General features: G+C 38.6%; 6 protein-coding genes and 1 long non-coding RNA gene across 8 annotated transcripts; 4 read left to right on the top strand and 3 right to left on the bottom strand.

Annotated features, from left to right (window-relative positions):
• Positions 1-1092: 1092 nt before the first annotated feature.
• Positions 1093-9039, top strand: LOC104780947 (uncharacterized). Its single transcript, XM_087510498.1, is given in 17 exon segments — positions 1093-1298; positions 1446-1621; positions 1712-1788; positions 1867-1966; positions 3931-4029; positions 4215-4341; positions 4793-4932; positions 5010-5069; positions 5191-5447; positions 5941-6325; positions 6422-6641; positions 6644-6744; positions 6875-7423; positions 7504-7703; positions 7802-8203; positions 8289-8432; positions 8521-9039. Coding segments are annotated over 14 exon segments (2436 nt in total). The 5' UTR covers positions 1093-1298; positions 1446-1537; the 3' UTR covers positions 7839-8203; positions 8289-8432; positions 8521-9039.
• LOC147946076 (uncharacterized) lies at positions 2057-3805 on the bottom strand. Its single transcript, XM_087510499.1, has one exon. It carries the CDS (start codon positions 3625-3627, stop codon positions 2182-2184), a length of 1446 nt encoding a protein of 481 aa, XP_087366625.1. The 5' UTR covers positions 3628-3805; the 3' UTR covers positions 2057-2181.
• LOC104780946 (F-box/LRR-repeat protein At3g58980) lies at positions 7850-8802 on the top strand. Its single transcript, XM_087509479.1, has 3 exons — positions 7850-8203; positions 8289-8432; positions 8521-8802. Exons 1-3 carry the CDS (start codon positions 7850-7852, stop codon positions 8800-8802), a joined length of 780 nt encoding a protein of 259 aa, XP_087365605.1.
• An 11-nt stretch (positions 9040-9050) lies between the features above and the next one.
• LOC104780945 (uncharacterized) lies at positions 9051-10349 on the bottom strand. The gene is made up of 2 exons (XR_015596995.1): positions 9884-10349; positions 9051-9433 (listed from the first exon to the last, which is right to left on the bottom strand). It is a non-coding gene; the product is annotated as an uncharacterized LOC104780945 (long non-coding RNA).
• Positions 10350-10460: 111 nt separating this feature from the next.
• LOC104780944 (uncharacterized) lies at positions 10461-12582 on the top strand. The gene is made up of 5 exons (XM_010505492.3): positions 10461-10832; positions 11187-11356; positions 11638-11719; positions 11813-11888; positions 12160-12582. Exons 1-5 carry the CDS (start codon positions 10655-10657, stop codon positions 12278-12280), a joined length of 627 nt encoding a protein of 208 aa, XP_010503794.1. The 5' UTR covers positions 10461-10654; the 3' UTR covers positions 12281-12582.
• Positions 12583-12876: 294 nt separating this feature from the next.
• Positions 12877-15392, top strand: LOC104780943 (protein FMP32, mitochondrial-like). Its single transcript, XM_010505491.3, has 7 exons — positions 12877-13614; positions 14148-14279; positions 14394-14453; positions 14573-14649; positions 14730-14786; positions 14884-14950; positions 15047-15392. Exons 1-7 carry the CDS (start codon positions 13351-13353, stop codon positions 15164-15166), a joined length of 777 nt encoding a protein of 258 aa, XP_010503793.1. The 5' UTR covers positions 12877-13350; the 3' UTR covers positions 15167-15392.
• Positions 15393-22525: 7133 nt separating this feature from the next.
• On the bottom strand, positions 22526-23841 carry LOC104780941 (uncharacterized). 2 transcript variants are annotated; one of them, XM_010505488.3, is made up of 6 exons: positions 23683-23795; positions 23400-23478; positions 23290-23329; positions 23079-23209; positions 22965-22988; positions 22526-22850 (listed from the first exon to the last, which is right to left on the bottom strand). In XM_010505488.3, the coding sequence occupies exons 1-6, from the start codon at positions 23763-23765 to the stop codon at positions 22644-22646; spliced, it is 564 nt and encodes a 187-aa protein (XP_010503790.1). In that variant the 5' UTR covers positions 23766-23795; the 3' UTR covers positions 22526-22643. The 2 variants fall into 2 exon arrangements, with proteins under 2 accessions (XP_010503790.1, XP_010503791.1); XM_010505489.3 differs by lacking the exon at positions 22965-22988 and having other exon boundaries at positions 23683-23841.
• Positions 23842-24519: the final 678 nt, after the last annotated feature.

Here is a 24519-nt window from a genome sequence, read left to right as displayed (position 1 = left end):
CTATGTAAAAGGAAAATAATGATTAATTCTTAATATCATGTGAGTTGTTGGGCTAATAGCCAAATGGGGATTTTTTTATTTTTTTTTCGGTCAGATGCCTTTGAATAGGAAGAATAAAAAAAAAAAAAAAGTCAATTAACACTTTAAAGTCAATAAAAACTTAAAAGGTGAATCACATGAAGAAAAAAAAAACAAAAAGACAAAAGTGGTGTATCTTTATTTTATTTCAGTATTTTTGAAAAGAAGGAAGAATGGCATAGGTATTTTCAGATAGGATATTTTGGATTTTCGAGTTTTCGGCTTTAGAGGTATAGGATCTACTCGAGTATTTTTAGACTTTGGGTTTGAGTCCGATATTATGGATTCGAATTATCTGAAGTTCTCAAAACTCAAAATTTAAGTATCCAAATTTATTCAAATTATTCAAAAATACCCAAACTATTCAAATATTTAGAGTATTTTTTACCCAAATTTATTAAAAAATAGTTTAAATACTCAAAAAATATATAAAATATCTAAAAATCTGAATATTTTAGACATTTATACTATTAAAATTATAAATATTACTAATATATTACTAGATTTATAGCGGGTTTTTTCTGGTTTTTACTGGTTTTGAGATTTCCGGTTATTAGTAGTGGACCCGAACCGGAGAGCTGTCTGGATTGCATGTCAACCGGTCGAATATTTAAAGTATTTTTAGACTTTGGGTTTGGGTCGGATATTTTGGATTCGAATTATCTGAAGTTCTCAGAACTCAGAATTTAAGTATCGAAATTTGTCCAAACTATTCAAAAATACCCAACCTATCCAAATATTTAGAGTATATTTTAGCCAAATTTATTAAAAAATAGTTTAAATACTCAAAAAATATATATAAAATATCTAAAAATTTGAATATTTTAGACATTTATACTATTAAAATTATAAATATTACTAATATATTACTAGATTTATAGCGGTTTTTTCTAGGTTTTACTGGTTTTGAGATTTCCGGTTATTAGTAGTGGACCCAAACCGGAGAACTGTTTGGGTCGCAGGTCAACCGGTCGAATATTTAGAGTATTTTTAGATTTTGGGTTTGGGTCGGATGAGACTATTTTGTCCAGGCGTAGGGAAACATAGCAAGATTCGGAAAAAAAGAAAGATAAGCGTGTGACTGTCTTCGAATTCTACAGTCATCGAATTCTACAATCAACAACGAAAAAAAAAGAAAGAAATCAAAAGCGATGCTCGCGACAGAGGGAGTGTCAATGATTCTCTTGAGCGATTCTGAAGCCGCTCCGAACTACCGCAAGGTTCACGATCAATTTATGCTTTTCCGATGTCTGATTCCGATCTCCGATCCGATCCCCCCCCCCCCCCCCCCCTTGCTTTTGAATTCTTGATTCAGGTGAGATATGGGGGGTTTCCACTCACATCTGATTCTCTAGAATTGTATATAGTTCTTGTACATGGCGTTGATAGCATATCGGAGACTGAGATTAGAAAAGTTCTAAGGCATATCGAAGACAGCAAAGTTCTTTGGATTTGTCTTATGGATGAACCCGTGATATACATAAATGGGCGACCATTTGCTCTGCGTGATGCTCAGAAACCTTTCACCAAACTTGACTACAAGGTACCAAAAAAGAGCTTCCCCTTTGTCGTGATGGAACAGAACCTTTTGTTTGTTTTTGCTTTTAATCTTTGCTTTTATGCTTCTGATCAGGGATTCAACAGAAACAGGGCAAGTCTAGAGCAAATGGAAGCACGTTTGAAAGAAGATATCCTCATGGAGTCGTCTAGGTCTACTACATTTCTTTCCCCTTGCACACTTCATTCTTCTTGCTTTTGGCATGTGTTTGACCAATTTTTGCTTTGCAGGTGTGGGAATAAGATACTCGTCACTGATGAACCGCCAGATGGTCAGATGCTGGACCAATGGGAGCCAACTTCACCTGATTCTTTGAAGACGCTACTTGAGGTACGCCATTGGTATTGGTATGAAGTATCTTTTTTTTTTGTTAAAAGGCTTTCAATTAAAATGCATAAAAAAGTAATACAGGGATATGATTTGTAGATCATATAGTTTTTGAAAGTAAAGCAATGGGAGATTATACAATGAAGCATATTCTAAAAGGAGAAAGATAGAACTAGTGGGAACTGGAAAGTTAATCCCCTAGCTATTTTCTGGATCGATCATCTTCGACCACCACGACCACGCTTGCCTCGTCCTCTGACCGTAATCCATTGATCTTGGAGTTTCTGGGTAGGTTTGATTGTCCTTCCTCCTCGGGTATGTTGAGAGGATTCATCACCCATCTCATAACCATAATCTCCAACATCGAAGTCAGCAAGTTGATTACTTCCTACAATATTTTCCTGCACAAACTCATTTTGCAAGGAACTTGAACAAGGTGTTGAAAATGGGACAGATACCATTGGAGAAGATGACAATACAACTTCAGTGTTGATGGGAATGGGGTTGCATAAGGCAGTGGTGATGGTAGTAGCTTCAACTGTAGTAGTAGTATGCCCAGCCACAAAGGCTGGTGAGGGTGTGCGGACTATAGTCTCACCAAGTGCAGCTTCAACTGAGTGAGTAGGGGAGACATAAGTGCAGGCAGAAACAGAACCTGCACCTAGCACTGCAGCAGCTGCTTGAGAGAGGAGAAGACATCTAGTTTCTTTGTGGCCTACAAACCCACATTTACTACATTTTGATGGAAGCCAAGAATACTCCACATCCACTATAGAGACATTGCCTCTTTTGTCCTCGACAACAACTCTATCTGGAAATCCTTTTTCTAGCTCAACTTCAACCATGAGCTTAGCCACTCCCATTAGAGACGGATCCAACCTTGGTTTATCAGTAGCCATAGGTTCACCTAAACCTGAAGCTATCCAACTGATTCCCCAGTGCGAGTAAAGACGACTAGGGATTTTTTTTAGCGTAACCCAGACCGGCACAGATGTGATCTCTGGCAGAGCTAATGTATCAGCAGAAGTCCATGGAGCAACGAACATGATGCAATCATCAATGTGCCATACACCACGCTGTAAAACCCAGGCTCTAGTTGGTGCATCCGGAATATGAAACAAACAAGAGGATTCCCCAAGTTTTCGTGAAAAAATTTTACACTTTTTCCCCCAAATTCTATTAGCCACTGCATTGATGAGACCTCCAGATGGTGTAAGGCAACGATTAAACTGACCTATCACACATTCTTGTTGATTCTCAAGCCCTCTCAACAAGACATGATTTGGAATGTGTACCTTGGGGGTGCCATCTTCCATGTAAGTTGGTGTTGTTGTTCGATGGAGATTTCGGATGGAAGGGTCCATCTTTGCTGCCCATGGAAATCGTAGTTTTCCATCCTCTTTAATCGCTGGAGGAAGGATGTCTAAAGCCGGATCAGATTTGCCTCTTTCTATTGGAATTAGAGTTTCGTGACGGTAAGGCACAACTTCTGAGATGATCTTAGGTGGTTTTGCCCATGCTCCAATAGTGGGAACAAAAGGAGTAGAGACAGGAGCTGTCAGAGGCGGAGAAGAGTGATGCAAGGTTTGAGTTACATCTTCCGTCGCGAGAGGAGAGTTCAAAGCGACGGAGCTCTGACCAGAATCAGTGGCAACAGAATCCATCAAGTCAAAGAGGAGAGACTAGATAGCTCACCGGAGAAGAGATTACCGGATTCAGTCAGTGACGACTACACGACGGCGGCGTAGTCGTTGAAGTGAATTGAGATTTGCTTTAGGTTTTTCGCCTTCGAGAGAGAAATTTGGGGCCCACCGAGAGAGTAATTTTGGTATGAAGTATCTTATGTGTATCATACAGAGAATGCACCCCTTTATCTTTTGCTTTAAATGATTTTTCCACAGGTTCACATCATTGTTCTCTCTCTCTTTTTGTTTTGTTTTGCTTATACGCTCACTCTCTGGATCCAGGTTTACCATGAACTGCAAGCTGAAGTCTACCTTGTCCATTATGAACGCCTTCCCGTAACGGATGAAAAGTCATCAAATGAAACTGATTTTGATGCTTTGGTACATTTTCAGCCTTAAGCTTAGAGCATTTTTGTGGGTTACTTTGGCCAGTCTTTGAGATTCCTCCGACTCGTATCATTATTTTTTTTATATGATCTTATCTCTTTCCATTCCATTACTAGGTGCATCACTTTCTATCTTCCTGCCCATTGTATATATATATTAATATGCACTTGTGCTTGCAGTTTAGCAAGATATGTCAGGCTGACATTAATACAGAGATCGTTTTCAATTGTCAAATGGGAAGTGGACTTACAACTACTGGAATGGTTATTGCAACGCTCGTCCATTACAAACGAATTGGAGCATCAGGTACTTCATCTACTTCGACCACTGAACTTACAAAGAAGATGAGGAGAGAGTCTCACTCAAATGCTGTTTCTATGAATAATTAATTTCTCTTTTTTTTTTTTTTTTTTTAAAAAAAATCGTTTGAAACAAATATTACCAAGTTTTGAATTGCTTACTTTTGATGCCTTTTGCAATGTCGATTCTATCGAGTTGTTTTATATTCCACAAAGAAATGAAACAGTATAGACTAGCCAAATTAATAATCACACCTCTCAACCCTAGTCTTCTCCCATACTCATACTCTGTTGTTCTTATATATATGCATTTATGTAAGATTCAGGAGGCTCCTTTTCTGGAACATATCCGTAAACAACAAGACACGAGTCCCAACAGATTGGTGCATTATTGTACAAGACTCTACTAACCTGTCGTTTTTTCTTTCTTTCTTTGGTATATTATTGTGGAACAAAAGATCGGAGATTCCCAAGAAACAACTCTTCTGGGAGAATCTTTAACGACGGTGAAAAATCAACTATTAATCTGCCCCCTTCTGTGTATGAACTCCGTTGTGGGGAATTTGCAGTTGTTAGAAGTTTGGTACGAGTCTTACAGGTATTTTGTCCCTTTCTTTTTGTCCTTTACCTGATCGTCTTACTTGCCCTAACTATTTACAGCTTTCATGACTCCAGGGTGGTGTAGAAGGCAAAAGGCTAGTTGACCAAGTCATCGACAAATGTGGTTCCGTGCAGGTATCTTTTGTTTATTTTAATTTTTATGTCCAAGTATCAGAAAATCTGTAGGTTTTGTAACATCGTATAGGTTTTCACTTAGGATAGAAGATCTTAATTTTATTCATTAATCACCTTACAGAACTTACGAGTGACAATTGCAGTCTATCACGATCGCATTTCGCGTCGACTCATAGGGCATCACCTCGATGAAAAGAAGATAGATGCATCACTCACATCTTTTGTTGAGTACTTGGAAAGATATTACTTCCTTATATGTTTTACTGTATATCTGCATTCAGAGGGTGATTTCCTCCAATCTGGTTCGCTTAGCCATGTCAGTGTCAGTTTTACTGATTGGATGCGAGCTAGGCCAGAGCTTTATAGCATTCTTCTCAGGTACCCATCTGCAGTGGCGGAGCCAGAAAATTTATTCACCAGGGTCATAATTTTCTTTAAAAAAAAAACATAAATTTAACTTATTTTTTTTTAGACTTCCGATAGTGTTAATGTGTTATAAAAAAAACTACGATAGTGTATAAAAAAAACAAATTAGATGTTAAATATTTAGGTTAATTTATAGGAATGAGCTTAACAATATAAATATATCTACAAAGAGTGTTATTGGGCTTAATATTGTTCATAAGACTATAACTACATTATAGTTTCACATGGGTCAATAATCTTGTTGGACTAATTTTTACCTCGGTCAATTGTCTTATTAGGTAAGGATCAATTTTTTATATACACCAAAATTCAACTATTTTTTATTTTTCACCTGGTTGGCCACTGGCTCCGCCACTGCCCATCTGCTTGCTTGTATATATGGTTGTGCCTCAGGTCTCGCAGAAGCAGTTCAAGAAAACTCATTTATTTTTTCCTTATGTTTTAGTTGCTCGAGAGATCCTGTTGGTGCCCTTGGATATGCAGCTACTGATGGCCGCCCTCATGCCCTTGCTGCACTTAGAAATGGGACAGTTTTGTCAAGTCAAACGGTTCTCAAGACTGATTACTGTTCTGCTTCTCATTTTGGTGGTCTACGAGAGAGGATTCATGGAGCACCAAACTTTAGACAGATTCGAGGATTCCCTATATATGGTGTTGGCTGTCCAACTATAGCTGGTATTGGGTCCGTCATTAAAAGGGTTTGGAGTTTAAAAGGTATCCGGCCGGTTTTTTGGCACAACATGAGGGAAGAACCTGTTGTGTATATCAATGGTAAACCGTTTGTTGTACGTCACATTGAAAGGCCATACAAGAACATGCTAGAATATAAGGTAATATAATCTGTGTGTGTTTTTTCTTTCTTTCTTTTCTGTATATTTTAACTCTTATGAATTGCTTGAAAAGCTTAGAGATATACCTTTGTTCAGAGAATTGATCGGGAGACAGTAGAAGGAATGGAGGCTAGTCTGAAAGAGGATATTCTGACAGAAGCCAAGCGATATAAGGGTGCCATAATGGTCATTCACGAAGCCGAAGATGGACAAATTCTTTACTTATGGGAACGTGTGGATGCTGGTTCTGTTCGAACATCCCTCGAGGTCTACAAACGTTTAGAGGCTGATGGTTTCCCGATTAAGTATGCGCGTGTACTATAACTGATGGTAAAGCGCTCAAAAGCTCAGACTTTGACACCTTAACATCGAATATTGCTTCTGCTGCTAGCGACACTGCTTTTGTCTTCAATTGCCAGGTTGAGTTTCCAACTCTGCCTTTGTATTTTTTTTTCTTTTATACTAAGTATTATTATTCCTCTTGAGCTTTTCTGTTCGACTTGACAACATTTTTTTTTTCCTTTTTTCACTTCAACATGTCACTCACAGATGGGGAATGGTAGAACAACCACTGGAACTGTCATTGCCTGTCTAGTGAAGCTCCGCATCAATTCTGGAAGACCTATTAAGGTTCTGCATGGTACTACTTATATTGCCTATCCAATTGTGGATGATGAAAGAAGAACTTATAGTTCAGAACAAAGAGCTGAGGAGGAACGCGAGTTAGACGACCGTGTATTTGGAATAGACGACTTCCTTCTGCTGTGGAAAATCACCAGACTATTCGATAATGGAGTTGAATCTCGTGAGGCGTTAGATGCTGTGATTGATAGATGTTCCGATATACAAAATATCCGTGAAGCTGTTCTGCAGTACAGGAAGGTTTTCAACCGACAAAATTATGAGCCAAGAGTAAGAAGTGCTGCATTTAACCGTGGCACTGAGTACTTGGAGAGATACTTCCGGTTGATTGCCTTTGCAGCATACCTTGGGAAAGAAACTCTTGACGGAAGCTTTAAAAAATGGTTGCATCATCAGAAACCTGAGGTGCTGAAAGCCATGAAGAAGTGGAGGAGCGCACTGTTTTTTACCGTACATGTGAGTTATTTCAGGCTTGAATACAGTAAATGTTTTCTTTATTTATATTCACATTACATCTTTGAATATTTTTCGTGCAGGAGGAATTGCAGGCACAACACGGGGATGCATTGATGGAGTCAGTTTTCAACAAACGGTGTGGTCCTGTCTTGGGAAAAGGTTCTACACTTAAAATGTGCTCCCCTGGCCAAAGGACTCCAAATCGTTTGCAGATTCATGAAGACAGAAGAAGCAACTGTTTACATCAATGGAAATTACAATATATCTTGAACAGATTTTGGTATCGATTTTCTTCCTAAGAATGCTTGGCTACCAGCCCTTGAGACTCTCTGTCTTGACTCTATTCGCTTCTATGATCTTCATGATTGTGCGTTCCAGGCGCTTCTTTTTGCTTCCCCTGAGCTTAAGGAACTAATCATAGATGGTATGTACTGGGAAACTTGGGAATGGTCAGGCACTTTGTCTAGCCAGAGTCTTCAGAGGCTTTCTATCGCTCGTGTCTTCTCCCCTGAGTTTGCTGGGCCTCATGATCAGAGAATTTTTTTCAACACTCCAAGTCTCGCCTACTTGGACTACAGTGATTTTGTGCCGCATGAGTACCCTACTGTTAATTTCCACTCACTTGTTGAAGTTAAACTCAATCTTCGACTGGTGCCAAATCCCCAATGGGATGGACTATATCCAGATGATGAGGATGTCTATTCCAGCAATCCTGAAAATCTTATCAAAGGGATAAGACATGTGAAGATACTCGAGTTATCCTCTTCTTTCAGTTTTGAGGTTAATTGTTTTTTCTTACTCTCTCTTGTTAGTTAACATATTTTTTTTTTTCCTGAACTTACGTAATTGTTTTGTATTGTTTCAGGCACTAAACTTCTTCCACAGATCATTCCCACTATATGAATGCTTAAACCTGCTGATCCTTAACCATGTGGACGTTGAATTTTGCTGGCAATTTCTTCCTTTCTTGCTGAAGAAGGCTCCAAATTTGAATATTCTCATCATCAAGGTATGACTCTATTGATCCAAAACGCATTCTCCAGTCTCTATAACCTTCCCCGAGAACCATATAAACAGAAAATGAATGATTTCTGCAGGGAGGGTTGCATTGTGGGGAAGAGCCTGACTATGTCTGTCGATGTTTGTCAAACTATTCTTATCTACCTTCATCAAATATAGAAGTTTTGAAGATAAACTTAGCGGAGGGAGGCACAGTGGCTGAACTGGAGCATCTTAAGAATTTTTTGGGTAAGTTGACATCTCTGCAACTGCTGCAGGTTGGCTCGTGGAAGAAGCTTAGCAAAGAGTTCATGAGTGATCTCCTAAAGCTTCCGAGAGCTTCGTCCAAGTGCAAAATCCAGCAGACCAGACTCCAGTAGAATGACAGTTTTCTGTTCCACTCCATAGAATGACCCTTTTTTTTGTTGTTGTTGTTGTTGTTGGAAACATACTGTGCTTTCCGTCTTGTCTCCAGACTCTAGTCTATGTAGGAAGAACACGAGGAAGATTCTGCTATACGTATGGAAAAGTTGGAATATTCCATTTTCTTCTTTGTTTGCTCTTTACCTCTCAGCAAGACTTTCAATAAAATGCAGGCTAGTTGGGTGACCTATAAACTCTGTGTAAATTTACTAGTAAAACCAATGCAATCTGATCCTTCATATGTTTTTAAAATGAGTGCTTTGTCGAACAGATGAGCAAGGAAGTACAAAGTAGTAAGAAAACAGAACAACTCTAAGCTTCAAGAATCTTGAGATAAACATTGTGGTATGGTTGTCTTTGTCGGGAATCCTTCTGGAGTGTTCAAGTTTAACATTGTCTTCAGCAGCAGAAGCTTCAAACTTTGCAAAATTAAGCCACACCTTGTAATGCTTTATACGGTCCAAGAGCCGCTTGTGTCCTGTCTAGTTCCCCTTGTAATACCTCAAAATAAATGTATGCCTTCCATAGCAGCTCAGGCATGTCAAGAGCGGGCTGAGATATAGCAAGTTCGAACATATGCATACGGACCTGCATTTTCCTCAAATCTGTTATACATCTATGCAATACCATTTTCCCAACCACAGAATCTCTCTAGCTATATATCACTTCTTCAGTAACAACACAAGTCGAGCTTAACAAAATCAGTTTCCACAGTAATTATGCTACACGAGATCAACACTAAACTCATAAAATGATAAAATGTTCGAACAGCATAAACAAAACCCCCTATGAAGATTACACTAGCTCCGTTCTGAATCACACGACACTCATACCGATTTCAAAAAAAAAGTTCAAATTAATGCACCCGGACTAAAAATGAAGCCTAAATGAACACATATATAAGCCATCAATATTCGATTTTTATGGTACAAGGCTAGCCACTTAAACACAACTGCAAGGACCATGTCTATCATGAATGGAGACCAATAGCAAGAGCATTTTCAAGATGAACTAAGAGGAAACAGTTCGGAAACTGACAATGTGATGTCTTCTCTGCAGTTGAGTTACGACGAACTCTCTTGCCATCTTAAAATCATGCTTTCTCACGCTCTCGCTCTATCCAGAAGACTGTGTTATACGCCAAAACAGCAGCTTGTAAACGGATGGATTGGAGAAGGGTTTGTCATGTTGAGAAAGGGAAGCTCTGCAACTGAATCTGGAGAAGACTGCTTTCTTTCTACGGGGGCTCATAAACAAACAGGTGTCTAACAGAAGTTGTTGACAAAACCTATAGCGGAACCATCATCACTTGCAAGATTCATGACATGGTTCGTGATTTGGTGAACGATATAGCCAAGAATGATTCCTTCTGTAACCCGGAAGGCCTCAACTGTCGTCACCTTGGGATTAGTGGAAACTTTGATGAGAAGCAGATCAAAGTTAATCATAAGCTGAGAGGCGTAGTGTCAACAACTAAGACAGGTGAAGTGAACAAGCTCGACTCAGACTTAGCTAAGAAATACACAGATTGCATATAACTTCGGATATCTCGAAATCAATGTCTTAATGGATCTCGGCCCATTATTTTTATTTTAACATGTCAAAATAGTTTAGTGAATAATTAATTTTAGAAAATAAAAAAACAAAAAAATGGGAACGAGAAAATGGAGGGCACCGCCGTAATACAACAATACCCCGCGAGCAGATCGGACGACAATTTTGAGAGGATGAGCGATAGATAGAGAGACACATAGCGAGAGAGTTAGAGAGAGATTTCGCGAAAAAGAAACGAAGGGGAAGGTTTTGACGATGAACGAAGGCTCGAGCGAAGAAGTGACGAGGACGGTAATGGAAGAGAAACCGGAACAACAGAGAGGATCTCTGGAGAAAGGAAGATCGTGCAAAGGCTATCTCTATTACTCATCCACTCTCAAATCCAAATCTAAGAACCCTCGCTGCGTCGGAATCCCTCGCACTCTCCGTCAAGGTATTGATTGATCGCTGTGCTTCTCAATTTTTTTCCCTAATTTGGTTTTTGTATAATTGAGAACCCGAGACCTATCTATGGCTGCTTCTGCTATATTAGTGTCCATGTAATTGAAACCTTTACTTATCGCCGAAACTGGTTACGGCTAGTTTTGGTTCTTATCCTTGCAATTAGTTTTATGATTTGGTTGAGAGATAGATTCTGATTCAGAACAAAGCCTGTATGCTTTACTATAGCTATAGCTTGTCATTTTGTATCACGAATTCTGAATTGAGATGGTGTTTTGTTATTACTCTTTGTTTTGGCTCTCATGGTTTCTGCATTCAGTAATGACTATATTTCATAACTTTGTAGTTCCTGATTACGTTGTTGGACAATCTGAAGCTGAAGCTTCTAAAGAAGGGAGGACCTTAGCAGATTTTTACTATGGCTGTTTGGGGTATTCCGTCTACATGACTGAGAAAGACTCATCTACCATTAAGCAACATACAAAGACTCAGCTTCCTGTTTGTGTCGGCCTTGAGGTTTGTCATTCATATCCCTTTTCTCCGAATATTCGTTACATTGCTTTTGAGAGTTAGATAATTATGCCCATGGTTGTTAGGCTGTCTTGTCAATCTATTTAGTTTCTTTTCTCTGCTTGTTTTTTTTTGTTGGTCCATGTGTATGTATGCATTATTTTTGAAAGACAGTATCATCTTCTGCAAACACTGAATACATATTTTGAACTTGATAAACTCCACTCGCAAGGATTGTGGTCTACTTGGTACTGTTTCCAATCTCTGTTTTCTTATGTTTATTGCAGATACTAGCAGATAGAAAAGCAGCTTCTGGCAATACTTCATCTGTTCCTGTTCCAGTTCCAGCCCGTGTTCAAAATAGAAACGGTACACCGACTCTGCTCTTATTCACCAGTTCACGGCAATGTAACTGAGTCCTGTCTCTTGTTTCCTCATTGTTTTTGTCTTTCTGTTGTATAGAATCTCGGGATCTGCCTCAGCACCAGAACAATAAACCAGTGCCAGCCACAAACACAGAAAACGGCTTCTTAACCAGGTAAGCAAAGAGCTTTTGCTTTAGCTGGAGACAGTCTACCTTTAAGATTTGACTTGTTGTTGCTTAATGGATGGTATTGATATCTGACTTGACTGCCTAATTGATTGTGCGTGAATACGAAACCTCAAAGTTAGGTAACTCTTGGGTCTACTTCAGTAATTAGTTTAACTAATCAGTCTTACTCTTATCTACCATAGATCGTTGTATGTGAGTCATGAAATGAGCATTGTTTTTGTGACACACAATATTCATTTCCGTGGGAATGTATCAGGTTCACGAGAAACGCAAGCCTTGTAGCATCAGGGGTGATGAAGAACATGAAGAGAGTTGGTAACTATGTGAAAGAGACCGTGGACGATTCCTTGGACCCATATCGAAAGCGACCAAAATGAAGAAACTTTTTACATTAGATGTGGAGAGAGACAAATCCAAAAAACGAAAAGAAAAAAAAAAAAAAAAAAAAAAAAAAAAAAAGCACAGGTGACAGACGACAGGATATGAATCTTATTTTGACACTTTTTGGCTTCTCTTAAATTATCAAAAAATAAAAGCAACAACAAAAAAAAAAAATGGCTGTATTGATATCTTTAAGCAGGCCATGTCCCAAAGTGATTAGTTATGGCTACGAGAACAGTAGTGTGTACACCTTCCTCAGTTTTGGTTTACTGATAATATTCTTATGCCACTTTTATTCTGGATGAAATCTCAAACGATTCGATTGCTAAGAGTCTTAGCCTGAGACAGAACATAAAATATGAACTACAGTATTTGAACATAAACAACCAAGTGAGGTAATGACGAATCTAGTAGGTTATCAGTTAGTTTCCTATGTATTTTTTTAACCTAAGACTAAACATAAGATTTGACCTCTTGCAAGAATGCTTTATCTCTTTTACTCAAATGAGAACATTAACAACCAAGTGAGGTAATGACGAATTTAGTTAGTTTATCAGTTTTTTATGTAACATTCTCATTTCAGAGATAAAGCATATTAGGGTCAAGTGTGGGAAGTTTTAGTTTAGAGATAAATTAGCACGTGGAGTAAGTAGAGGAGAGGTTGAGTTGGGAAACGTGCCCATTTAGGGAAAGACAAAAAAGGCTCACGCTTTTTCTAACTATCATGATTCATCGTCGTCCGTCTGTTTCTTTTGATGGTGCTGCGATTTCCATGGATGACACCACGAACAGAACAGAATATTCATAAGAACAAATTACTAACCAAACCCATCTTCCAAGTTTTCTTCTTTTTCTCTCTCTCTCTCTCTCTCTCTCTCTCTAAACTTTTCCTTTTGACCATTGCATGCCTACCCGATTGGGAAACTCTTCCTCTAGTTATTATTGATCTTTCTTCCAACAGCTATTTATTTCCCGATCCAAAATTTGGGGTCGATTAACATCGAAAGGTTTCAATTTTGCGAATCAATTTAGGGAAATTTTCAGTTTTTATTTTTATTTTTTTGTGATGGCTGCTTACGCGAATTATCTCCGGCTAGCACGACTTGGAGGAACTAGTTCAGGTGTAGTAAACATGTCAACCCTCAGATCAATCGGTGGTTCTCCAAACCCGACATTTGACAAGACTCTGTTCGATCACCACGAGATTCGTTCCTCTTCTTCTTTGCCGTTAGTATCATATTCACCTTACAGACAATTCCACGCCAGATTCATCTCTCAACTTATCAAAACCAATGGGAAGCGTTTGTTTCTTGTCGATACACTCGCTTTGGTAATAATTTCTTGCTCTGTTCGTTTTACTTACCTATAGTGATCTGCTGATTCTTTCTTTAGATCATTATTGTTTCCCATGTCTCATTGCTTTGAATTGTCTTTTTTTTTTTATTATCTATTAGTCAATTCCTAGGCAAGAGACTCTCTGTGAAACGATTCATTTTACAATTTGTGCATTCTGAAATGAGACGATAGTATGATTATATTCTAGACCTGACTCATACAGTTCATATCTCAGCTTATCAAACCCAATGGGAAACCTTGGTAATATAGCCCTTTCCTGGTCTCTCTTTTAACACAAATTGCTTTGAATTGTCTCATCTCTTAGTCAATTCCTAGGCAAGATTGTGCAAACAGGAAATTTTTGTAGAACAATTTGTGTATTTTCCTTGATTTTGAAATGAGACAATAGAATGGTTCGATTTAAGACCAGACTCACAGAGTTCCCTATGTTGCAAAAATGGCTAGTCGTTATTTTTAGATATATAGTTTCAAAGGAGAATAAGAATTTGGTATGTGATTTATTTTCAGGTTAGGAGCTTAGAAGCACAAGGCCTGCCTTCAAAGCAAGCTGAGGCAATAACCGCTGCTATAACTGAAGTTCTTAACGATAGCTTAGGTGTTGTTTCACAGTTGGTTGTCTCCAAGGGAGAGATGCAGAAAGTAAGTTTTTTCTGTTATGACAAGCCTCTGTTCTAACATCAATTTCCAAAGAGTAAGAACCGGTTATAGCAGCTTAAATTCGGTCTAACTTTGATCTTCTTGCGTCTCTGGTAGGCTGAAATGACGCAGGAATCAAACTTATCCAAGTTCAAAAGTGAGATTAACAGTTCACTGGTAAGTTGCGTTTTCACTTTTCAGTGAACAATTTTGTACTTTGCTCTCAATCTCTGAATACCGCTGCTCTTCTACCTCTTATAGTGACACCTTGGTTTCTGAATGATTGTTATGTATAGGACCACCATTTCTCTTTGCTGCAACACGAGAATGAGAAACTCCGTAATGACATAGAGCGAATCCGCTCTGATATAAGGTCAGCTCTCTAATAAACCTCTAAGGTTTGGCTCTGCTATAGACTAGATCAGTGAACTGACGGTTGCAGTAACATTGCAGACACGAGATTGACAAAGTCACAGCAGGACAACGGTTGGACTTAAATCTTGAAAAAGGGTCAGAGAAACGACTACCTTCGTTCTTTGTTCCTTTAAAGGTTGTTCCTAGGTCTTAAAATCTTCTAAAATTGTGACATTTCTATATGATGGCGCAGGAGGATAAGAGATGAGTTACAAAATCAAAACGCCGAAACCTGTAACCTTACAAACAAGCTTGACCGTGTAAGTATTCTCACCTCTAGTTTATGTGCCTTTGTTTGTTTTTGGCAGCAGAAAGTGTTAATGTTTTTGTTATCTTATCTGTTTTCAACCTCTCAGGAGATTCACACTTTGAGAGCTCAGTTGGAAGCAGCCAAGTACGAGGTGATCAAGTACTGTATTGGTACACTTGTATCCATCTCAGCCGTTGGTCTTGCTGTCCTCCGGATCGTCATGTAACTTTATCCCACGGTGTGCCGGTGTTAAGACCAACTCATCATCTTTGCTGTTTTTTTTTTAATCACGGGATGATATGTTGGTCTGTGCTTCCATATCTTGTTCATTATTTGTATGTTTGATGTAATTTTATTTCTTCTTTTTTTTTTTTTATGTGAAAGAAATAAAGACTAATCCAGTCTACTAAATTTGAACCCTTCACGTAAATGATGTACTTTCACGGGAAAAAGGTCACAAAAGACTTCAATGGGACAGATGCAACAAACTTAATGTATAGGGGGCCAGCTCAAGTCCCGTGAGATGTATAAGTTGTTAGTTCTCCCTCATGACATAACAAAAGTCGATAACTCTCGAAAAAAGAAAATCATACTCGACGTTGACGAGAGCTTTTAGAGCCAAGGGCTGCGATGCGATGATGAAGTAGCCTAGAGGAAAGGCGTGTACTGCTTACTACTACGGCCTTTTATAAAGTCAATAGATTAGGCGAGTTTTGGGTGTTGTTGTTGACTACTTATCAGTAGACGAGGGAGTCATGGAAACGTAAAGCGAACCAAAGAAATAATGTCAAAGGATGAGAAAGTGGCACAGGCACATGTGACATGCGTTGTTTGGATCAAGGGTCTCCCAACAATTGGGCACACAACTCGAGTCGAACCAAATCTATCTATTACTCTCTTTTTATAGTCGAACTTTTAAAAATATACCAATTTTATGTGGAATTATAGCTAGTAGTGTTAAAGCTTGTTTTGTTGAAACTTAATGATGCGAGAACTAATTAGAGACAATGGACCACACTAATATAAAAGCTAAAATAGTTGAATCGGGTGGGAAATGCTCATCACGTGACTCCCCCACGCCTCTCTTTGGTTTTGTCCTCTTTTTATAAGTTTCAATTATCATCAATTAGTATTATGTTCAAAGTATAGCAATTTGGTAAGACATCATTCCACATTTCGTATCTTTGTATGAAGATGTTCCAATATCTTCAAAATGTGTTAATATTCACGCATTTAGCTTCCGAGCTTGTAAAATATGCCTAGTTTTGAATAATTGGTTTTCCCTTGGAAGTTTTAATATTTTGGTATTAAAAAAAATTCAACTGAATCTAGGTAGTGGCAATATATCTAGTGCAATAACGACCCTAAAACAAAAAAAAGTTAACGTACACTAGCACAAATCAGTAAGTTACATTTCTACTTAATACTAACTTGGTAATGAATTAGTGCTTTGAATTGTACGGTTTCTATGTTTACATGTTATGCGGCATTCATGAAATGATAAAAGTAAAAGCTTTTTAATTTATCCAACAGCTTAGTCAAACAAAACCAGTCCCAAGGTTTATAGAAATATGGTAAATGTAAAACCTTACTAGTAGTATATTTCAACGATTTTGATTTATATTGCAAGAAATGGATATATTGCACGTCACTAAAAGTCGCATTCAATCTCCAAATACACGCAGAGTCATAAATTAGTCGAAAAGAGAGTGTGCCCAGTACGTTTCAGTAGTCTCATTTTTGTTTTTCAGTTTATATTACGTCAGTTTTATACAAGATCAGAAAATGTGATCGTGATGGTTATTACTTATTAACAAGTAACAACAATTTTTTTGGTAGAAACGTAACAACAATAAACCTACCTCTAAAATAAAGCTTCCATGTAAATTTGGATTTCCTCGTTTCTATTCAAATAACTACGGATTTCAATCGATCTTGTGTTAATTGTAATAGTACTAAGGCTTGTTGCGGAAAACGTACTTCATTCAAAGAAAAGACATGACTATAAATAGCCTTACAAAGCAAGAAACAAACGTGCAAATGAAACTGACGCTAGTGGAAACAGAGCAACAGACGTGAGCCTATTTACTCGGTCCCATTACAGACACTAAGACCAACTAACAAAGACTGAATCAAACTTTCAAATCTAATGGCTCTAAAGCTCTTAATTAATCCAACGGCTACCTTCACTTCATGATCCATTTGCTCCAACAAACCTCCCTAAACTAAGCTTGGTGAACCAAACTTAGCTTATCACTTGCTGAGCAAATTCCAAGCTCACTCCTTAGTCTCTCAAAGGTTTCCAGCTTCAGAGGTTTGGTAAAGATGTCGGCCACTTGCTCCTCTGAACCACAATGCTCCAATTGTATCTCTCCATTTTTCACCATGTCACGCAAGAAATGAAATCGAACTCCTATGTGTTTGCACCTTCCATGAAAAACTGGGTTCCTTGAAAGCTTTAATGTCGAGGTGTTGTCACAGTAGATGGTAGTACTTCCTCCCACATTGTAGCCCAATTCTCCTAGAATCCTCTTGAACCATATAGCTTGACAGACGCAAGCTAATGCAGCAACATACTTTGCCTCTGTTGTGGAGAGTGTGACTATCGGCTGCTTCTTTGACAGCCATGCTACAGCCGCGTTGTCCATAAGAAAAGCGTATCATGTGGTGCTCTTCCTGCTGTCAACGTCACCGACAAAGTCACTATCAGTATACACCATTAGTTCTCCTTTTCCTCTTATGTACCAGATCCCATAGTCCATTGTGCCTTTCAGATACCTCAGAACCGTCTTGACGGCTTGAAGATGCATCTTTGTTGGTCCTGATATGTAGCAGCTCAACAAACTTACAGCAAACTGCAGGTCCGACCTCTTTGTTGTGATATACATGAGACTCCCGATGATCTGCTTGTAGAATGTTTCATCGATCCTTTCACCACTCTCATCCATGTCAATCTTGAATCCAGGCACTATCGGATTGCGAACTCCGTTGCAATCTTCCATCTCAAAGCGCCTCAAGACCTCCAGAGCATACTTAGCTTGAGAAATGTGAATCCCCTGACTTGTCTGCAACACTTCTATCCCTAGAAAATATCTCATCTTCCCAAGGTCAGACATATCAAATTCTTTTTCCATCGACAGCTTGAACTCCTTCATCATTGCCACATTATCTCCAGTGTAAATCAAGTCGTCTACATATACACTAAAGATAAGGAGGTTACCTTGCTTGTTGCTTTTGGTGAAGAGAGTTTCTTCTTTTTCGGATTTTTTACCCCTTCTTTGGTGAAATACTCCTCGATCCTACTGAACCAGGCCCGAGGGGCTTGTTTCAGTCCATACAGGGCTTTGTGCAGTTTGTACACCTTTCCTTCTTCGCCTTTTATCTCGTACCCTTCTGGTTGTTGAACGTAGATGTCTTCTTCGAGTACACCATGAAGAAAAGCTGACTTGACGTCCAGTTGAAAGATATCCCAACCTTTCTGAGCTGCGGTTGAGACAATGGTTCTGATGGTGTTCATGCGTCCAACATGAGCATATACTTCTGTGTAGTCTATTCCGTGTTCTTGTGCATACCCTTTGGCCACCAAACGAGCTTTGAACTTGCTTACTTCTCCGAGTTCGTTTAGCTTTGTCTTGTAGATCCATTTTACCCCAATGCATTTTGCTCCATGAGGCAAGTCTGATAGTTCCCATGTGCGATTCTTCTCAATCGACTCAACCTCTGCATCCATAGACCTTCTCCAATTGATGCACTTTTGAGCTTTTGCAAACGTTGAAGGATCATCAGAGTTGAGCTGAACCATGTTTACCTCATCGTCTGCATCAGCATCGTCATTGTTGGTGATGTAGTCTCTGAGATAACCAGGAGGTCTCGTCTGTCTTCTTCCCTCCCTGACTGTTGCATGTGGTTGCTCTTGAGTTTCTTCTGCAACAGTCACTGGTTCTGCAACTTCTTCTTCTCCGTCACTGTCATTTTCTCCCCATGGCTGATCATCATCATTCCATTTCAACTCAGACTCAGTGTGATCTTGATTCTCATCCCAGCACCAACCTTTTGTTTCTTCGAACACCACATCCTTGCTCACTACAATCTTTTTTGTTGTTGGATTATACAGGCGATATCCCTTTGATTCCTCCGAGAATCCCAATAACACACATGGAGTACTTTTGTCGTCAAGCTTCCCTCGCTTCTCATCTGGAACATGCGCATGTGCCAAGCTTCCCCAAACTCTCAACTGCTCCACGTTTGGTTTGATCCCACTCCAAGTTTCTTGTGGTGTGACATTCTTAACAGCGAGTGTGGGACACCTGTTCAGAATGTAAAAGGTCCAGTTGACAGCTTCTGCCCAGAGAATTTTTGGTACCTTTCTCATTGACAGCATGGATCTCACCATGTTCATCACGGTTCGGTTCTTCCTCTCCGCTACTCCGTTCTGCTGCGGAGTGTAAGCAGTGGTGAGCTGTCTTCGAACGTTTTCCTTCTTGCAAAACTCAGAGAATTCGTTTGATGTGAACTCCCCTCCCCGATCAGTTCTCAGGCATTTGATTTGCTTTCCTGTTTCATTCTCCACTTTCGCTTTGAACTCCTTGAAGCAGTTGAATGTTTCTGACTTTTCTTTCAAGAAATATGCCCAAGCTTTCCTGTTGTGATCGTCTATGAAGCACAGAACATACCTCACACCACTTGTGGTCATGGGAGTGATGGGTCCGCATATGTCAGAATGCACCAGCTCAAGGATTTATTTGGCTCTCCATGAACTCTTCTTAGGAATAGGATTCCTTGATTGCTTCCCCACTAGACAGTCTGAACAGGTGAATTTCTGAACATCGAAGTTTGGTAGTCCTTGTACCATACTCTTGTTCTGCAGCGTCTTCATCCCCGTGTGACCGAGGTGCCCATAGCGCTCATGCCAGAGCTTTGGTATGTCCTCTGTAGTAGCTTGGAAGCAGCATTGTTGACTTGTCTCACCATTCTGATCAAACAGGATGAACATTCTGTTGGAACTCATCTGGCTTACTGCCAAGAGACCCTTTTCTTCATGAAAGATCTTGCAGATTCCCTTCTGTATGATGACTGTCAGCTCCTTTTCTTGAAGTTGTCCAAGGCTCAACAGGTTGTTCTTGAGCTCTGGTATGTAGTATACATCGGTGATTGTGTACACTACATTGTTCAGAGCCAGCTTCACATTGCCTTTGCCGACAACTTGCATTCTCTTGTCGTTCCCCAGCTTCACAGTATGGTTGAAATCTTCATTCATTAGACAGAATAGGTCTCGATCTCCACTCATGTGATTTGAACATCCAGAATCGAGAAACCATGCTCTCTTTCTCATGCTTTCATTCTTCTTTGCATACGCCATTAGTGCCTTTTCTGCAGTTTCCTCAGTGTTGACTTTCTCATCTTCTTCTTTGATGTAGGCCATCAAGAGCATCTCTTCTTTTTCATCGAAATCAGCATAGTTTGCTCCTTCATCCCACATTGGACACTCGTTTTGAAAGTGTCTTAGGCGGTGGCATTTGTAGCACTCCACCGTGCTCTTGTCTCTACCGCGACCTCTCCCTCTGCCACGACCTCTTCCTCTTGGTGTTGTTCCTCTTCCACGGTATGATCCAGTTCCACCATGAGTCACCTTCAGAGCTTGATCATCAGCTTTGTCAACCTTCTTGAACTTCTGTTCATGAACAGTGAGGGAGCTCTCTAGCTCATCGAGATTGATCTTCTCAATCTCCTTAGATTCCTCAATAGACACTACAACGTACATGAATTTTTCGCTGATTGTCCTGAGAATCTTCTCCACCACCTTAGAATCGCTCATGATCTCCCCATTAATTCTCATTTGATTAGTAACTGCTAGCACCCTTGTGAAATACTCTTTCACACTCTCAGATTCTCTCATTTCCAGAACTTCAAAGTCCTTTCTCAGCTTTTGCAACAGAGACTTCTTCACCCAATCATTTCCATCGAACTTCCTTTTCATTAACTCCCAAATGATCTTGGAGGTTCTCCTGTCCAAGATTTGCTCGAACGTCACCCTATCAATCGATTGATAGAGATAGTGCTTCACCTTGTGGTCATTTTTCTTGACTTCTTCCAGCTGATGTGTCTGCTCTGCCGTGAGCACCGTTGTTGATGATGACTCCTCAAAACCGGTTTCAATCGTACTCCACAGCCCCATCGATATAAAGAAGTTCTCCATAACCTCACTCCAGTGATCCCAATGCCCATCGAATTGAGGCAACTTCATTTTCTCATCTCCCATTTTCACTCACGTGCTTTTTTCTCTCTCGCTCAGTTTTCACAATAACAGAGCTCTGATACCAATTTGTAATAGTACTAAGGCTTGTTGCTGAAAACGTACTTCATTCAAAGGAAAGACATGACTATAAATAACCTTACAAAGCAAGAAACAAACGTGCAAATGAAACTGACGCTAGTGGAAACAGAGCAACAGACGTGAGCCTATTTACTCGGTCCCATTTCATACACTAATACCAACTAACAAACACTGAATCAAACTTTCAAATCTAATGGCTCTAAAGCTCTTAATTAATCCAACGGCTACCTTCACTTCATGATCCATTTGCTCCAACATTAATATATTTGATAAATGATAACTATTAGTCTATATACCAAAATGGAGTTATTAAAAAACAACTCTCGGATTCTCGATATTTATTACAGGAACCGACAGTGATATCATGACGTTGTGATATTAACCAACTTTAAATTATGAAGTAGATCAATGGGTGTCGACGAATGTCCCCATGTCTTAGTGTCACTTATTTATAATTTCGAACGGTTTCATTTTCATTCCATGGTTCATGATACCATACCCATTCAAATATGAAATATTCAAATTGTTAGTTGAAAAAAAAAGAAAAAAAAAAAGAGTTATGTATTAATGTGGATTTAACATTAAAGGAGATTCAGAGAAAACTGACATTTTAAATGCGAAACAAAACGATATATATATATGAGTTTTAAATTAAAGCTAGTTGGACCAGTCACTAAAATCTAACTGCAACTACGTACACGAACAGAAATCAAGTTTAAATCCGGTGCTGGAATGGAAAATTCACTAGAGAATGTTGGGGAACACTAGTAAAACTCGGTCATATAGCCACGGGTGATTACTACGAATTTAGTAGTAGCAAAATATATCCACAGTCAGTTACAAATTAGTGACAAATTTTGAGGTGGAAGATTTTGTAGCAAACTTGTAGCTAATCGTAGGTATATAGTAATGAATGGTGAAAAAAAAAATTTGTAGGAAATTTGTTACAAAATTTGTGGCAAACTTTGTTGTAGGTAATGTAAACACAACAAAAGTCGTCACAAAATGTATTTAATAAAAGTGTAACAAAAAGCTACGAAAAAACAGTAATAAATAGACATGTTCACGTGTAGTAAGCAAAATGGTCTTGTCGTTATTGGTAGTGATGTAGTGGCGCCTGCATATAAACATGTAGATGTTTCAAACGCTTAGAGCATTTTCATAAAATAACCAGACAAGTGAAGAGGAAAATGTCATTGATAATCTAACATGTTAAGAACACATCCAATTACATAATATTACATAAGTCACTACAGAAAATATGAAAATATTTAAAAACTTATATCAATGATAATCTAACATCATAAGTGTCATCACCAATTACATAAGTCATTACAGAAAATATGAAAATACTTATAAACTTATATCATTACATTTTTTTCTTGCCATTGTTAGCAACTAAACGAATGATATGGTGATGCAAATTTTCCACAACCGTTTCTAGATATTTCACACTGTTCCTTAAGGCAATGATTTCACCATCATTGCTTCTTTGTGCAGACTCTTCCTTCCTCATAGTTTCTAGAGAAGTACTGGATATTTTGTCTTCTTCCAAGTGAGTGTCATCACCGAAATCCTTTTAATATTTAAGAACAAGAAAGAACACAAATTTAGTCATCTGCCTTGATCAAAAGAATGTCATTTATTTTTTATTTTTAGCAAGCAGCATTACAAACATCTGTTTTCTAACCTGCAGCTGAAATCTATCTTTAACCTGAGCAAATGAATGACAAAGATATTTACTGAATATGTCATTATTTGAAAAACCGCTGGTGTTGTTGATGGTGAAAGATACTAGCTATACCTTTGATGTATACGGTGGTAAGTCTGTAACATTTGTAGATTCACAGTTGTCTATAGGAGACAAACAATCTTCATCACTTGTTTGCAATTCAGAAACATAGCTGGGAAACCAATTCCTTATATGAGAAGGTTCTGAAAAAAAAAACCGGATCAAACCAGCAATAATTACAAGCAAATGCGTGAATCACTTCCATAAGTGAAAGGTTTCTTACGTGACAATAATGACAACTCGCTAAGATCCATATCTGTAATCTGCACAGCGGAATAAAATTAAAATTCTATTTGTGACACAGAAACTTGTATACATCAAACTTTTACGTACATGTATGTAGGTCTGTTGTATTCGGGTACTAACCGACCCCATTTGAAACGCATTGCACAACGTCTTTAATTTGTGCCCACTGGTTAAAACGAAAAGTGTATAAACAAAATGTATACCTTCACTTCAACATATAAATAATAATAGTACATTCTCAAACTTTTGAAAACAAAACTTGTTTTTTGCTGGATCCTTTGTAAAATTGTATTATTTGTATGTAAACAATAACAAACTTGTGATTTCTTATAAAAAAAATTTAGCAAATTAAAAGAGAGTAAGATCTCACCTTTGAAAACAAAGAGAGCTTTTCATCATTGTGCAGGAGAAGCTCGAGACAAATGTTAAGATTGGTCTCGGAGAGCTTTTCATCCTTGTCAAGGAAAAAAAATGTTAACATTGGTCTCCACAAACACGTGGTTCAGCTTTGGCAAGGAAACTTCTCTGCAATTACTCATTCCCAAGTTTAGTGTGTTGGATAAGCTTGAAGAAAGAAGTGTCATTATCCTAACCGAATTATGGTTAAGAGATAAATTTGAATTGTGCTTAGGAGTTATCTAAGCATAGGTTTTCCTAATAGGATTAGGAATGAGTTTTTATATATAAAGAGATGTCAAAGTTATGACATAACTTATGAATTTGAGAGAGATCAAAAGTTTTAGTTGTTTGAGTTAGTTTTTCTAAAGCTAATAAAGAGGTGTTTTATATTTGATCTTTATATTCATATTCTAGATTTGGTATCAGAGCAACCGGGTTTGATATCTAAAGGTTTTGTTCTATTACGAAAGGATTCATTCGAGACATGAGTGAATTAACTGCAACAACGAACCCTGCTTTGAAGGAAGGAGGATCATCATCATCATCATCCATACAATGTCCAATGCTAAACGATACTAACTATACCGTTTGGGCCATGAGAATGAAGGTAACACTCTGGGTTAACAAAGTCTGGGAGACGATTGATCCTGAATCAGATGAAGAAGACAAAAACGATTTAGCAAGAGCTCTCTTGTTTCAATCCATACCAGAATCTATGATTCTACAAGTTGGTGACCTAGAAACCTCCAAAGCTGTCTGGGACGCAATTAAAACAAGAAACCTTGGGGCCGACAGAGTTAAGGAAGCG

Source organism: Camelina sativa, chromosome 4 (assembly GCF_030686135.1).
Source record: "Camelina sativa cultivar CO46 ecotype springtype chromosome 4, ASM3068613v1".
Taxonomy (NCBI): Eukaryota; Viridiplantae; Streptophyta; class Magnoliopsida; order Brassicales; family Brassicaceae; genus Camelina; species Camelina sativa.
The sequence above is the reverse complement of the archived record's forward strand: the minus strand, read 5'-3'. Positions and strand labels throughout refer to the sequence as shown.

Excerpts from the sequence above, each read along its gene's own strand:
- LOC104780943 (XM_010505491.3), top strand. The coding sequence starts at position 13,351 with ATGGCTGCTTACGCGAATTATCTCCGGCTAGCACGACTTGGAGGAACT. Across the intron at positions 13,615-14,147 it reads TTGTCGATACACTCGCTTTG|GTTAGGAGCTTAGAAGCACA; the intron begins GTAATAATTTCT and ends ATTTATTTTCAG. Across the intron at positions 14,650-14,729 it reads CGAATCCGCTCTGATATAAG|ACACGAGATTGACAAAGTCA; the intron begins GTCAGCTCTCTA and ends GTAACATTGCAG.
- LOC104780944 (XM_010505492.3), top strand. The coding sequence starts at position 10,655 with ATGAACGAAGGCTCGAGCGAAGAAGTGACGAGGACGGTAATGGAAGAG. Across the intron at positions 10,833-11,186 it reads CCCTCGCACTCTCCGTCAAG|TTCCTGATTACGTTGTTGGA; the intron begins GTATTGATTGAT and ends ATAACTTTGTAG. Across the intron at positions 11,889-12,159 it reads GAAAACGGCTTCTTAACCAG|GTTCACGAGAAACGCAAGCC; the intron begins GTAAGCAAAGAG and ends GGAATGTATCAG.
- LOC147946076 (XM_087510499.1), bottom strand. The coding sequence starts at position 3,627 with ATGGATTCTGTTGCCACTGATTCTGGTCAGAGCTCCGTCGCTTTGAAC.
- LOC104780946 (XM_087509479.1), top strand. The coding sequence starts at position 7,850 with ATGTACTGGGAAACTTGGGAATGGTCAGGCACTTTGTCTAGCCAGAGT. Across the intron at positions 8,204-8,288 it reads CCTCTTCTTTCAGTTTTGAG|GCACTAAACTTCTTCCACAG; the intron begins GTTAATTGTTTT and ends GTATTGTTTCAG. Across the intron at positions 8,433-8,520 it reads TGAATATTCTCATCATCAAG|GGAGGGTTGCATTGTGGGGA; the intron begins GTATGACTCTAT and ends TGATTTCTGCAG.
- LOC104780941 (XM_010505488.3), bottom strand. The coding sequence starts at position 23,765 with ATGAAAAGCTCTCCGAGACCAATCTTAACATTTGTCTCGAGCTTCTCC. Across the intron at positions 23,330-23,399 it reads TACAACAGACCTACATACAT|ATTACAGATATGGATCTTAG; the intron begins GTACGTAAAAGT and ends TCCGCTGTGCAG. Across the intron at positions 22,989-23,078 it reads TACCACCGTATACATCAAAG|GTTAAAGATAGATTTCAGCT; the intron begins GTATAGCTAGTA and ends TCATTTGCTCAG.